Below are 15,734 nucleotides of genomic sequence, written 5' to 3'. Positions count from 1 at the left end.
AATGCAAAATGTAAAACATACCATAAGGAAGGGAAGTGGTCCAGCAAATGCATTCTTCTCTGTGATTGACCAATTTTGTTTTGCAAATTTGAGAACAGATATTACATACGAACACCAATTTACATTTCTCACGTTATCCAGATCATCAACTATCTCTCCAATCTTAGATTTTACCATTCCACATGTTAATTGCTCAATCAATGTTGATTCTAGCAATAACAAAAACATTGTTTTAAACTGCCTTCCTCCTTTAAGATCATTCAACATAACCTTTAAAACATCGTTATGGTTCACACTTTCTTTTTTCGTACCACATTTCTTTGCTATCTTCCTCATGAAAGCTGCATTACTTTTACACTTATCTCTAGAATAAGTAATGTCACCTCTTGGGAATCCATATACAAGCTCCACATCCTCTTCAGTGATATGAATTTTTTTACCATTGTTAAGCTTTATCTTGCACTTATTCTCTTCAAAATTTTTTAATAATACTAATGCTAATCTGCTAGGAATGTAATCAATCTTGAAATGTAGGACACTCTCGAAACCCAACTCCTTCACTGAATTAATCTGTTCCTCATTCAGTCTGCTTATTGCATCAACAAAATACATCGGCTTCCTTTTCACTAGAAGTCTTTGAGATAGATTTTCAGCAATAACAATCTGTTTTCCATCCTCTACACTTTTCTTTTGCTTTTTGTTAACAGTAATTAACTCTTTCTGAGATACTGAGGTACTCCTTTTTCGCTTGGATGTTCTTCTGTTTTCTGGTTTAAAATCAAACATAATAAATCTATATCAATTATACAAAGTATCATGACAATAACAAGTGTACTCTGTTGACATCAAGTGTGTGTATATTACTAAAATTATTTAATTAGATATACCAAGCACAATTAACAGAATTTCAGGTATTAAGTATGCTCTGTCATTAAAAGGTATTTTCTATATATAGTTAGAACAATTATATTATTACTATTATGTCAACAGTTAAAGTTGACATAACCTGTTGATTATCTTATAAAGTTTATGGCAACTATACTCTGTTTATATAAATATTACTATGTCAACTATTATTTAAACAAGCTTAGAATATGTCAATAGCTATTGACATACTTCTATAACCATACATATGTTTTCTACAGTCATCCTAATAGCCATTGAAACAAGCATACTCTATGTCTATAGTTGTTGACATACTACTACAGCCATACATTTGTATGTTTTCTACAGTTGCTCTAACAAGCATACAATATGTCAATACTTATTCAAACAAGCATATACTACTGTCAACAGTATATTATTATAGTTATGTCAATAGCTAGTATATAGAATGTCAATAATCTTAAAAATTTAAACAAATACTTAACTGGAAGGTGAAGCTTCTTCTATTCCTTTTTCTACAGCAGCATTTCTCGTTGCCATCTTTTCCGATTCTACAATCGCAAATCAACAAAAATATTCAGTAAGTATCGAATTCATAAAAAACGAAATCGAGATGTTTATTAAAATACCAAAATCAAAGCAATATACTTAAAATTTGAATCAATTTCTTAACCTGAAGAATTGGCTTCATGCAACGCCGATTTTGACTTCTGTTTCTTAGCTTCAATTGATTTTTGAACCGATTCTTTCCGATTTTCCTCTTCATTCGTCATTTATAGCAGCGAGATTTTGAATATCAGCGAGATTTTCCAGAATTTGAAGGGATTCGAATTGTATGAAGATGAGCGAGATTTGAGATTTTTGAAGAGAGATTTTAGAGAAATTTCAGAAGCTGGTTTGAAAACAATTTGGATGTTTCACGCTTTTTTTAATTATGAAATTACAATTTTACCCCCTTGTTGACATAATGTTGTATTTGTTGACATTTTGTTTAGCTTGTGGATTAGTGGCCCATATTGCATCTCATTTCTCAATTTAGCTAAATAATCTCAACCTAACAAGACCCTATATATATATATATTAAAATTTTATTAGTGAAGAATGATGACCCTTTATTAAAAATACAAACCTAAAAAAAAATGGAAGTAACTAATTTGAAAAGACAAACCAAAATGGCAAAATTGATGGGAGTATATTTTAGGGCTGAAGAGAGCATTTAGGTTTTTCGCTGTATCAAGAATTATATTGAACTGAGAAAATAGATTATTTCTTGGAATTTGTTGCACAATATACAAGCTAATGCAGTGCAATGCGTGACGTTTTCTTTGCCAAAACACGTTCTTAAATTTTCATATTTTCCCTTTCCTTATAAAGAATTAATCAATCCTACCATGATTAAAATGCAAAAATCGCTTTGATCACACTAATACACTGCAAACAAAAATCATCTGCATTGTATAAGCATCAAAGCTCTAACTGGTCTCATGTGATATTGGATCCAAATTCAGTTTTTTTCAAACTAATCTAACTCGAGAAGATATACACACTTGACCAAGCTGATGCAGCAGAATCAGAGCAAGCGAATCAACAAAACTTCTTCAAAAGAGATTAAGCAAATATATATACAAACTACTGTACAAACAGCTAGGCACGAATTTCAGCGATGGACACAGGAAAAAAATCAAATCAAAACCTCCAGTGAAGCAACGGCCATTTATGGAGCAAGAAAATGAAAACGTCTCATGACCACGAGTCTGTAAAATAAAGAAATTGACCTACAAGAGTTCACTAGAGGAGTGGCTCTTTCACCCCTTTTCACGATCTCCCTCTTGCTGCAGAGCTCTCACGCTGATTGCGGAAGTGACTCAGAAGCTGTTGAGCCTGGTTCAATGAGAGAAGACAAATAGTGTTATTGCATTCAAGCAATGTATGTCATAACAGACCGGGGGCAGGGAGAATTTGCAGTGTTTTGTCTCAAAATAAGAGCACAAAATACGGTATTGTATTGAAAAATCTAAACTATGTACCTTTTCCTTAGCTCTAGGAGTGCCGGACTGAGATAATGCCACAAGAGGTGGAACAGCTCCTTCTTGCAAAATACTTCGACAGTATTTAGGACTGTTGATGCACAGCTGCAATAGTATTGAAGCTGCATTTTCCTTTCCTCTTTGTGACCCTGTATCGACTATCTCAACAAGTAATGGAATGCCCTCTTCTCGAGCAATTGCTGAGCATCCCTCTGCAATGGTCGACAAATTTGAAAGAAGAGCCACAGCTTTATCAATCATCTCTGATTCGGGATCCAACAATGTCACCAAAGGCTTCACTGCTCCAGCTTGTACTATACGAGCCTTATTCTCATGAAAGATAGATAGGTTAAATAACGCGGTTGCAGCGTCTTTCTTTCCTCTGATAGTACCTGTTCTTAAAAGATCAACCAAGGGTTTGATTGCCCCAGATCGACCAATCTTTATCCTGTACTCATCTAAACGTGAGATACTAAAAAGAGCAGCAGCAGCATTCTCTTTGGCTCCTGCATTTCCAGTTTTAAGAACATGAATTAGTGGTTCTAGAGCACCTTCTTCCGCAATCCTGGCCTTGATGTTTTCGTTTATAGATAAATTCAAAAGAGCAGTGACAGCGTGTTCCTGTGTTTCCTTGACATCTGAGTGTAAAAGTCCAATCAACGGGGCAATAGCCCCACATTCACCAATAATGATGCGGTTTTCCATATTAGACCTCACAAGAAGCCGTAATTCTCTGGCGGCTCCAGTTTGTAGTTCATTTGAAACACTCTTCAGGTTGTTGACGAGTTTTTCCACATGGGAAGTAGAAGTCAATACATCATACCCGGAGTCAGATTGAAGAGACACAGCTCTAGATGGAGTGTGTTTTCCATTGACAACCATTTCACCCATTGTTTTGGCACTGTGCTGCCTTCCATGTGAAGAATGAGAAGCCCCACTAGCTTTTTTAACAAGGGAAGTGGAACAAGCAGACTTTGTATCATCTAACTTATCAATCGCATTTTCCTGCTTACTTGATTTACTTGCATTTTCAGTTTCTGCTGTTGCAACAGAATCTATGCTGGACACAGCACTGGACTCTGACTCACTCCGGCTATGTACATATGAATGCTCAGGAGAAGACTCATCGAGTTTCTCGTTCACCCCTCTGGAACCGCGATTCTGAGTCTCCAAACTGTGTCCAAACGAGGATCCAGATGCGGAATTACCACTCTGCGGAGGACATTGGCTATCATCTTCATGACCAGCATGCTCAGAAGGGGGACGAACTCTTTCTATTTCAGATTTTTCACACTTGCTACCAAGTTCTAGATTGTTTTCATTGCACCAATTGGTTATGAGAGCTTTAACGGTGTTATTGGGGATAAGATTCTTATGGGAGAGCTTGTAACCGGTTTTGGGGCATATCCCAAGTCTGTTATCCAACCATTTCTGAATAGCAGCACGCTCATAAGTTTGGCCCGAAGCAACAATAACGGGATCTAACATAAGTTCCAAAGACAATGGGCAGAGGAAATGTGAAGGAATCTGAATGCCACCTATGGCTTTAAATTTCTCGAGATTAACAACATAATCACGAATGTGAGACAAAAGATCAACAATATTGGAAATGTGATCTAAATCCCCTTTTATGTCGCTGCCTTCTGCTTTTTGTTTCTCCTTCTCAAGTGCAATATACTCATTCAAAATTTCATCACTAGATGTCAGGTTGAAGGTCTCAATGATGTTTATAAGCTGCTGAACACCAGGAACTTTTCCGTCTTTTTGGCTTTTCAGAATCTCTTCGATCTCTTCAGCTAGTTTCCCTAGTTTCAGATTCTGACACTCTTGCACAGAAAGCTGAACATGATACATTAGTTAACTATTCTCTTGTCATTAACTGCACTGTATCATAAAGGTAGAAATAAACTCCCACCACACACGAAAGAAGCGAACTCAAAAACAAAGAAAAAAATAGAATGAACAAGATTGCAAAATATAGCAAATGAGTATATAATTGAAAAGGGACGGCAATGGAGCAAGGCTCTGTAATAACTTCTTACCTGCACATGTGCTAGGGTCGAAGAAGTTGATAATGATTCAAATATTTTGCAAAGAATGCAAGATAACTTGACTGAGGCAATCTGGATGCTCAAGAGCAATGGCTTACTTTGCAGTACCTGAAAACACAGATTAGCAGTATATTTTAGAACTGTAGTAATTCTCGGTAGAAAGAGTCTATCATTATTGATTTCCCATGATTAACACAATGATTTTATGTGATTATATTTCAATTTAATTGGAGAATCAGGTCAAGTGCAATCAGAAGGTACTCACACACAGTAACTTGCTCGTTCTTGGGGACCATTTCTCAAGGAACTCTCTGGCCTCATTCACAGCTATATCCAACTCTTCAGATTCTTTAAACAATGCTTCATCCATTGGTGCTTTGTGATCGGAAACATCATCAAGTACCGGTTTCAAATGCTTCAACATAGAAACCAAATTCTGATAATCCTTCTCAGCTGGCATCGTACTGGATACGCGGCATGTAACCAGATGAATGAATCGAGAAATACTGTTAATAAGACATCTTAATGGTGTCAAGTCCATCCTGTTTGAATGAGGAAAGATAATCAGAACCATAGAGGGATATTTTTTTCAAACTAAATAGATAAATATTTAAGGAAACAATTGGACAACATGATTCAAGGCTTTTTATTTTTCAAGCTAAACAAAGATTTTGCACACTTCATTCATTTATATCGGAAAGGTTCTTGACAGGTCAAATAAAAATTTACTAGCAACGGAATGGCATAAAATCAAATTCCAACAGTACTTGCAGAATAAGGAATTAAGGATTGCTAACACAAGTTATACAGAAATCGGAAATTACCAGTAATATAAATGAAAAAATATTAGGGCTCTGGAGAAAAATGATCAACCACCAATGCATCAAGCAACCACAACGACCGAAAGTTAAAAGGTTGCACTTTGAGGCCACTTAGAGTTGCTCAATTAAGGTAGTTAATTGTGATGGGAGCCCTCGGAGCCAATCAATCCCTCCTAGAGAATACAAGAGATAAAGGAAACTGTTGTCAGTAAAAGATTCACCCTAACAGAAAGTATAACTCCAGATTTATCTATCTATAGGCCTGAATTCATCCACACAAGAGATAAGTAAGATAGCACAGATTCATCTCCTCCAAGCTTAAACTTTATTGACAACAATGCCACTCCGTAAATTTCTAGAAATACTAATATATCGAACAACACCGTTACAATTGAAGTTATTGGTGGATACTGGATAGACATATAAGAAGACCTCTTCCAGACACATGAAAAAAAAAACAGAGGAAATAACAACTTTTATAGACAATTAACTGTACATAACCCCAAAAACCAGCTATTGTGTGAACTCATATATGGAGATGACATATGCAAAATTTTCAATCATAGAAAATGACCTTTTCTGCATCAGATAAATTACCTAAGAAGTCAACTAGTCCTACAACATGAAATGGAAATAACAGCAACACACAATAGTTTATTGCCTCCTAAATGAACCAGAGAAAAGGAATATTCATGTCAGCTGCCATTTAAAAGGTTAAGCACATGCTATTAGTTTCAACTATTTTTCACAACAAGACTCCTAAAATACAACTCTAAATCATTCTTCAATTGCTGCAGGCCAAGAGCATATCAATTTTCAATGTTCCACGCCAGAAATAACTACTCTTTACTTCGTTGTTCACACCTAAATAACGGCAAAATCGTCAACAAACAAAAGCATTTCAAAGTGCTGACGTTTCAGGAACAGGAAGCACAATGATAAGAACAAAACAAGAGATAATGAAATCTCCATAGCCTTCCTATGCCAATGTAGCTAAACTCACACTATACTCCGACAATCGCAATATGTTCGACAAAAAGCTCAACAGAACATGCAAGAATTCAGGACTCCATTAAAACGCAATATTGCTGAATTCGAGAAAAGAACTATAGAGTAAATCCCCACGAATTGGAATTTCACCTTTGTAAGAAGAGTGTAGAAGAAATTATACACAAAAAACTAGATCTTGATGAGGTCCAAAAGCAAATTCCGGAAATCCCATAATTCTTGATCTCTTAGCCGTCAAGAATCAACTGCGGGATTCCACAAAAAAAAGAAAAAACAAATTTTTTGCTCGTTTTACAAGAAATCTTGCCACCCCTCTTCGCTCTGCTTCATTTCTGGAGCTGGAAAAATCGAGAAAAATAATATTGAAGGGATCCGAAAAAATTAAGAGAGAGGAGGGGAATCTGTGGGCCCCGGTTTATAGCTGCAAATTTGTACTTGGTGGGGGAGAATAATTTAATGAGGTAATTATGAATTGGTTGTCATTATTAATTAATTAGGATAAGGATTAAGAATTACTATGAGGAATCTGTCAATCATGATTATAAGATGGAAATGAAAAAGTTTGGACCTTTTTCTATAAAAATGATATCCAATAAGATCTTTCTACAAGCAAAGCATCATGGAATTTCTATATATATTTGTTGTTTTTTACATCATTTTGCTGTCTCAATTATTTGTTGTACTTTATTTAAGTATGGTTATAATTTTTGTTAGTACTTGCCTTTCTGTATTAGTACTACAAGGTTATGTATATACTCCTATGGTAATTTAATCAATCGTGAATTACACAGATGTTTTGTAGCAATCTTTTGAATGAATGTCAATAATAATAGTATAAAGGAATAGATTATCTTTCATGAAAAACTATTAATAAGAGTCACAAATTTTTTACCAGGTTAGGGCGGAACTATCGTACCTGAGGTCGATGACAACTCCAAAATGCAAATAAATTGAGCGGGCCGATAATGAAGTTGGTCGGCCCCTAACTTATATTGAACTTTATAGATGTTGGTTTCCTATGTTTGCATACAATTAATTTATAAGAACTTGACATACTAGTCGCTAGATTTGGCATTCATTTGGTTTCATGTATGAATGAATCAATAATGCATTTTTCATATGGAGGAATTGTGATTTGTGATATGGTAGAAAAGGACGGAGGCTTTCTGGTATTTTCGACATCCAACTGCGTATATCCGGCAAATTTAATAATCTAATTTTGGACTATATAAAATGTCAAAATCAGTTGGTCAGAGTGAAAATAAATGATGTACCATAATCTTACCACATGTAACAATAATGTGTTGGGGATTACCAGTAATAGAAAAATGTTCATTGAAATTCGTTTTCCACTTCAGTTACCAGAATATTCTTGCTAATTAGAATAACAAATGAACTTTTAATATAGATCATATTCTCTTTAATATTTTATCATCGAAGACGGTTTACTAGTATAGTACTTATAAATTAATTAGTTATGAAGTTCACATTAAGTATGTACGTGGCTTTATTTAAATATCATATTATTCTACAAATTATTATATTAATGATCTTTAATATAATGTGAACTAATTAATGTTTCGTTGTATGACAGTTTAGATCATCTACAGCGGCATGCTCGTTCGTCCGTGCCGATGGCAAGGACACGTCCGTACTGCTCAGCGGCACAGTTTAGAGCATCTGCAGCGGCATGCTCGTCCATCCGTTCTGGCAAGGACACGTCTGTGCCGCTGAGCAGCCTTACGTGGCGGTACGCGATTGGCCAACGACAATTTCATTTTTTTTTGTAATTTTTTTAAAAAAATCGAATTTAATTTAAAAAAATCATTTTTAAAGTAAAAAAAATTCCCACTTCTCGATAAATTATATCCGTTTTCTACACACTTTTAATTTATTTTTCAAATTTTTTCTCCAAAATTCACATTTTAATTATGTATTTTTATTTTTTAGGATTTTAATTATGTAGTAATTTTTATTTTTTAGGATTTTAATTATTTAATTTTTATTTTTTAGGATTTAATTATTTAATTTTTTATTTTAATATATTTTTATATTGTAGAGATATTTTTAGTAATTGAAGTATTTAAATTGAATAATACAATAGTAGGACCTTTGAGCTTATCCTTGCGGAAGAGCACGAATGTGGATGTTGTGCTCTTGCCTAAGGACAGGGAAAAAAAGTGGGTTCGGACCCATCCCGTGTTCTTATTTAAGAGCATGGATGGGGATGCTCTTACAAGCTGAAAGATTCGTAATAAAAATTTATTCTAGGGTTATAATAAATGTGAGAGGTGAGCTTAGGTGCCCTTTTATTTTATTTTTCTTCAATTATATAGTGTATTTAACAGGCTAACTAATGTTCCCTACAATCGCAAACGAATATACACTTTGAATTCAACAAGTAAAAGAGAAACAGAGAGAAAAATAATTAAAATATTATTAATGAAGAATGAGTTTCGCCTTACTAGAGAAAAAAGAGTTTCTAAAATTAGAAAGTATATATTCTTATGGGACGAACTAAAAATTAAATAGTTTATATTCTTATAGGACGGAGAGGGAGTAGTATATTTTAATCGTAACCCAATAAATTATACTATTATCTATAAGTAATGTCTCATAGTGTAAATGTACGTAAAATGAGACATTTAATAAGTACTTCCTCCGGTTTATAGTAGTGTAGTCATTTTGTCATTTTAGTACGTCCCATAATAGTGGAGTTATTTCCCTTTTTAGTAAAAGTCAACACATTTCTTCTCGCTTACTTTACTCTCTCTGGAGTACTTTATTCTCTCTTCACTTTTCTACCTTCTTCCTTTCTTACTTTATTTTTCATTTACTTAATTCACTTAACACAATTTTTTTTAGTCTCCGTGCCAAAAAAGAAATATCTCCATTTCTATAGAATTGAGGGATAGACATCTCAAAATTGCAATATGACATTAATGAAGGGTGAATGGATAATATATAGTAGTATTAAAGTTAGATAAAAAAATGTATTTATTGCATTCATTATTTTTTACATGTATGCACAACTCTTTCACGAAATGTGAATATTTTAAATAGTCGGTGTCGGCTACTTTTTATCCAAGTTCGTTTTTATTCCATAAATTATAAAAAATAAATAAATCAGTAAAAGTCTAAGCCGGCAGCCATAATGTCGAAAAATAAAAATTTGTACGATTGAGAACAGATAATGATAAAATATTGAGGTGGAAAATGAATTCCACCCTAACAACCGGCAGCCAAAATATCGAATCTGTCATACATATACTAATATAGTGAGTGATATTTATACATTTAGATAATATATTTACACACCTAAATATTTTTCTCCTTATCGTATATATTTTTAAAATAAAAGTTCAAAATGATGGTTATATTACACTTTACATATTATGTAGTCATTAACCATCAGTTCTATACATTGAACAATGTTATAAATATTGTTAAAAGAAATTACTAAGTTAAACATGAGTTATTGAATTAGAACACAAGACGAATTTGTAAATGGGTATATATGTGATCAATATTATATCCCCAATTTATTCAATACAATAAGTTAACTGTGATCATGATATATGAGAAATAATTTATAAAAGTGGTTCCAAAAGAAATAAAAAGTGGCTATCGTGATATATAATGTCAACATCGAGCCAACTATATAAAATTGGTGTGCGGAGTTGTTGTACCCATTTTTTCAATAATCTTAATATTACTAATTGGATGCACAAAGCTTGACAGCTAATCAAATAAATTGCTCCTCAATTTGTGACATTATTTTATTTTTTTTATGCATGGTGATGAATGTAATACATTTTGGATTTGGAAATGTGGCAGCTAGGATAATAGCGACAGATAATACTATGCAAATAAAGTTGATATTTCATCATTAAGTTGGTCACTAGGTGACAAACCCACCTTCAACATTTGATTTGATATTTGATGGCCCTTCTGTTGAATATTATTCGTGCATTTCTATAATTTAATATTTTCGATTAATAAGAAGTCCAAAGTAGCCTAGATTATTACATGTATGATTGACTTGGACCTAAGAAGTTTAAAGAAGCCTATAGAGTATATTAAATATGATTGACTTGCACCTATACAGATGGTGACATTTAAACTTAGACAAAACTATTTATAAATATATTGATCAATTAATTATAAATAGATAAATGAGTTATGTGTCCCCCTCACAGTGTTGTAGCACAGGAGATCACTGTATGTAATTTTGTTTAATGGGTTATTCTGGTTAATTAATTTTGCTTTATTTTTTTTTTTTAATAATGGGAGATATATTGGGCTTTAGACATTAATATGGGCCTTGAAAAGTATTTTCGTGGAGTATATTTTAAGTATTGGGCTTAGCATTCATTTGACCTTAGAAAGTTTTGCTTTTAAGCTTAAAAATAAGTTTATAGGATAGTATTATTATTTTTATAGCTTAGAATTTTATTTTACCAAACTTTTACGAGTGCTTATAAATTGTTTAAAAGAAATTATAAGATGTTTTAAAACTTATTTATATTTCTAACTTATTATCGTTTTATAGTTGCTTCATCGGAAAAAAGGAATTTTCCAAACACTTTGTGTGGTTTTCTTACTTAACAGTTAAGAGTTGAAAATGAGGGAAAATTACACTTTACTACTCCTAGTAGTATATCCTAAGTTCCTAGCCATAGGCTATTTAGTGAAAAATTTCGCATCCTTGACAACTAGAATAGAATATATAAATATCTGAGTACTAACCAAAAATACCACAAATTATAAATAATTATATTGAAATATACACCCTTTGTCGGTCCGTCCCCTATTACGTGTCTACTTTTATTCATTTGAGACATCCCAAATTAAATACATATGTAGGGATGCTTAAACGGTTCTCCAGTTCTCGGTTAATCGGAATTGGAACGAACCGACCGGTTAATTGAGGAACCGGAATTGAATTTTCCGATTTCGTTTCTGATACCGGTTCCAACTTTTTAAATAAAATCGGTTCCAGTTCGGAACCAGAACCGACCGGTTCCTAACCGGAAACTGGACTATAATTCAATTTTATCTTTTTTTATAATTTAATATGCTAATAAATCTAACTTAATTGAATTAATTTTGAATTAAAGTAAAATAGTTTGAAATATTGAGTGATTTATATAGATTTTAACAGGTTTAGATTTGCAAGCTCTATTTCTAAAGTATTTAAACCGTAATACTTTGAATTTACAATTATTTCCCCTATCCATTTTTTATAAACTAACTATAATGAGTAGTACATCATAAGTTTGTTTTAATTTCCAAATGAACTTATATAAATACAATATCATTTCATATGATTGAAATTTAACTTTATAACAAATTTATGTAATAATTCATTTAACATATGATTTTAACATGTTTTGTGAATAATTTATTAACTGTCCCGTTATAAACCAAACAACAAGATCAATTAGTATTAGAAATTCCATTGAATATTTGTTTAGCCAAAAAAGGGAAAATGGAATTCAATTTTAAACTTATTTTTTTAAAAAATTGCTAAAGTTTAGAACTCCAATTTTTTTATTAAAAAATTATTAACATAAACTAGTCCGACCTACAACACTTGGAATTACACTTATCCATATATGAATATTATTGTATTGTCGGTTTGTATTTTTTGTACATTTATTTGAATATTTAGGTATTATTTGTTATATTTCTAAACGTTGGATTATTATTTTTTTAGTATTGAACCATTTAAAATTATAAATAAATTCGGATTAAAATTACACATCGGTTCTGGTTCGGAACCGGAATCGGCCGGTTCTTAACCAGTCGATTCCAGTTTTAAGATTTATGAAAATTTAAAATTGGTTAACCGGTCAACTGGTCCGATTAGAATCGGAACCGGCCGAATAAGCAGGTTTATACATATGCATCAAAATATTAATAACTCGGATCCTAAAAAGTTAGACTAAAATACATAAAATATGAATACCAACAAAAATACCAAATTATGAATAATTATATTAAAATATACCCACTTTTGTTCAATCTGAGACATCCCAAATTAAATACATATGCATCAAAATATTAATAATTCAGATCCTAAAAAGTTAGACTAAAATACATATATTAAATACATATGCATCAAAATATTAATAATTCAGATCCTAAAAAGTTAGACTAAAATACATAAATATATAAAAGGGGTGATCAATTGCTAACTAATTAGCAATCCCCAACTAAGACTAAATCTTAGCTATTAGATTAGAAGATCTAGTGGTTGAAATAATGTCAAATGAATTATATTTTTAATTAAGAAAATTAATAAATAAAATTAAATGGTATTAATGTCAATTCCTTCTCATTAAAATCATCTTAAAACTTTAAATATACGTAACTTTCTCGATTTAAATTATTTTTTCACAAAAAAATATATCAAATTAAAGATAATTTTATAGAGTAAACTTCAAAAATGGTCCCTGATTATGGGTTTATCTCGAAAATGGTCCCTGGACTTTAAAAATATCACCAGTAATCCCTGGACTAAGGGTTAATATCAAAAAAATGTCTTTTTGCACTGTTTCGAGACGAAAATGTCATTTTGAAGGGTTTTGGGGGGTTTGGGCAATTTGGTATTTTTACACTTTTAACATTTTAAATATGATATTATTTTAGTTTTGTACTAAATCTGATATTATTTCAAAATTATCATTCTTCTTCCCTTTTGTCATCCTTCACTTTGTTTCTTTATTTCAATATTAGATTTAATTTATAAAATTATATTTTAAATTTTAATTTTTAAATATCAATAATTTTTTTAATTAAAATTATTAATTCATGGACACTATAAATATTGATTAAAACTATTAATTTTTTTATTTAATATACTCCCTCCGTCCGTTTTTCCATTTTAGTCCGTCCGCGAATAAAAGTCTCGGTTCACTTTTACCATAAATGGTACTAGGGTCCCACCTCCACCTAACTCCTTTCACTCACATATCATTTAAAACTAATATATACAAGTGAGACCCCTATTCCACTAACTTTCTTCCACTCATTTTTCTTAACATTTCTTAAAACCCGTGCCGTAAACAAATGGGACTCTTATTCGTGGACGGAGGGAGTAATATTCAGCTGAATTGAAGAAGCACAGAAAAATAATATTAATCATGAGGGAAAAATAAATGCTATTCTATTTAACCTCCGTTCGGTTGTTATAATTGCTTGTGATTGAATATTATAAAGTTGACTAAAATTTTTATATAGGAGTATTTTTGTTGGAATTTTTTCTAGTCATTTTGATTGTTTTCAAATTAATAAACGAAAATTATATTAGTCTTACATTATATGCATATTTATTTCATAATAAATCGTGTTATATGAACTATTTATGATTAAAGCTATTAAATATTGATTAAAACTAAGGCGTAGTCATATCTTGTTAATTAAATATTAGACACTATCAAATACTTCATCCGCCCCCATTAGGAGTCTCATTTCTTGACGGCACGAGTTTTAAGAAATGTTAAGAAAAATGGGTAGAAAAAAGTTAGTGGAATAGAGGTCTCACTTGTATATATTAGTTTTAAATGAAATGTGAGTGAAATGAGTTAGTTGAAGGTGAGACCCTATTACCATTTATGGTAAAAGTGAACGGGGACTCCTATTCGCGGACGGACTAAAATGGAAAAACGGGACTCCTATTCGCGGACGGTGGGAGCATTGATTATGACTATTAATTTTTTTTATTTAATAATTCTTATAATGAAAAATTTATTGATATTTAAAAACTGAAATTTAAAATTTAATTTTGTAACATTAAATCTAATATTGAAATAAAGAAACAAATTGGAGAATGATAAAAGGGAAGAAGAATGATAATTTTGAAATAATATCAGATTTAGTACATAACTGAAATAATATCAGATTTAAAATGTTAAAAGTGTAAAAAGACTAAATTGCCCAAACCCCCCAAAACCCTTCAAAGTGCATTTTCGTCTCGAAACAGTGCAAAAGGACCGCTTTTGATATTAACCCTTAGTCCAGGGACTACTGGTGATATTTTTAAAGTCCAGGGACCATTTACGAGATAAACTCATAGTCCAGGGACCATTTTTGAAGTTCACTCAATTTTATAAGGATTCCAACGACATCTCAATTGCATATGTTCCGACGACGTTCGGATGATGAAATTTGATATTTTTTATTTTAGTTTTCGTAAATGTTGATAACCAAAATTTTATCAACAAATACATCAAAAAATCTCAATAAAACCATGTAAAAATTTCAATAAAGATGTGTTGATATTTTCTTGTACTAGTATTGATATTCTTATGTCATATTGTTGATATTTGTAATACACTATGTTGATATAAAAAACATTCACGAAAATTATCATATGGTAACATAATGACGATATTACCCTTTTGTTGATATTTTGTTTACTATTTATTGAGATTCGTAAGATTTAATCTCACCCACTCATTTTAAAATCTAAGGGTGGAGATTTGGTCTTGATTTTGGATTAGGGTGCTATAAGCATTAGAATATGACCCAATATATGAATACCAATAAAAATACCAAATTATGAATAATGGGTGCGTTGTATTGCTAACTATTTAAGTTGCTAACTCTACTAACTCATCAATACAGTGTATTAAAAATGTTAACACGGTGATATCAAAATGTCAACACATTATATTGAAGTTCAACAAAATTATGTGTTGACATTTTAATATTGACATTTTTAATACACTGTATTGATAAATTAGCAAGTTAGCAACATAAGAAAGTTAGATCACACTCCTATGAATAATTATATTAAAATATACCCTACACCGTATCATGTGTCCACTCAATGGCGGACACATGAATTTTACACCGGAGGTTCCAAACCACATAACACAAAGAAAAATGAGGAATACATAGAAAATAGACCAGAAAAAAAGAAATAACACTTTCCA

At 31.8% G+C, this 15,734-nt stretch overlaps 1 protein-coding gene across 2 annotated transcripts; it reads right to left on the bottom strand.

The window, feature by feature from the left end:
* Positions 1 to 2,469: 2,469 nt before the first annotated feature.
* On the bottom strand, positions 2,470 to 7,183 carry LOC125220901 (ARM repeat superfamily protein). 2 transcript variants are annotated; one of them, XM_089062742.1, is made up of 6 exons: positions 6,925 to 7,183; positions 5,788 to 5,957; positions 5,229 to 5,505; positions 4,955 to 5,071; positions 2,913 to 4,751; positions 2,470 to 2,766 (listed from the first exon to the last, which is right to left on the bottom strand). In XM_089062742.1, the coding sequence occupies exons 3-6, from the start codon at positions 5,502 to 5,504 to the stop codon at positions 2,701 to 2,703; spliced, it is 2,298 nt and encodes a 765-aa protein (XP_088918868.1). In that variant the 5' UTR covers position 5,505; positions 5,788 to 5,957; positions 6,925 to 7,183; the 3' UTR covers positions 2,470 to 2,700. The 2 variants fall into 2 exon arrangements, with proteins under 2 accessions (XP_088918868.1, XP_088918869.1); XM_089062743.1 differs by lacking the exons at positions 5,229 to 5,505; positions 5,788 to 5,957; positions 6,925 to 7,183 and having other exon boundaries at positions 2,913 to 4,796.
* Positions 7,184 to 15,734: the final 8,551 nt, after the last annotated feature.

Source organism: Salvia hispanica, chromosome 1, assembly GCF_029641045.1.
Source record: "Salvia hispanica isolate PSC_SH4W2 chromosome 1, Shi_PSC_v1, whole genome shotgun sequence".
In the NCBI taxonomy this organism is placed as follows: domain Eukaryota; kingdom Viridiplantae; phylum Streptophyta; class Magnoliopsida; order Lamiales; family Lamiaceae; genus Salvia; species Salvia hispanica.
The sequence above is the reverse complement of the archived record's forward strand: the minus strand, read 5'-3'. Positions and strand labels throughout refer to the sequence as shown.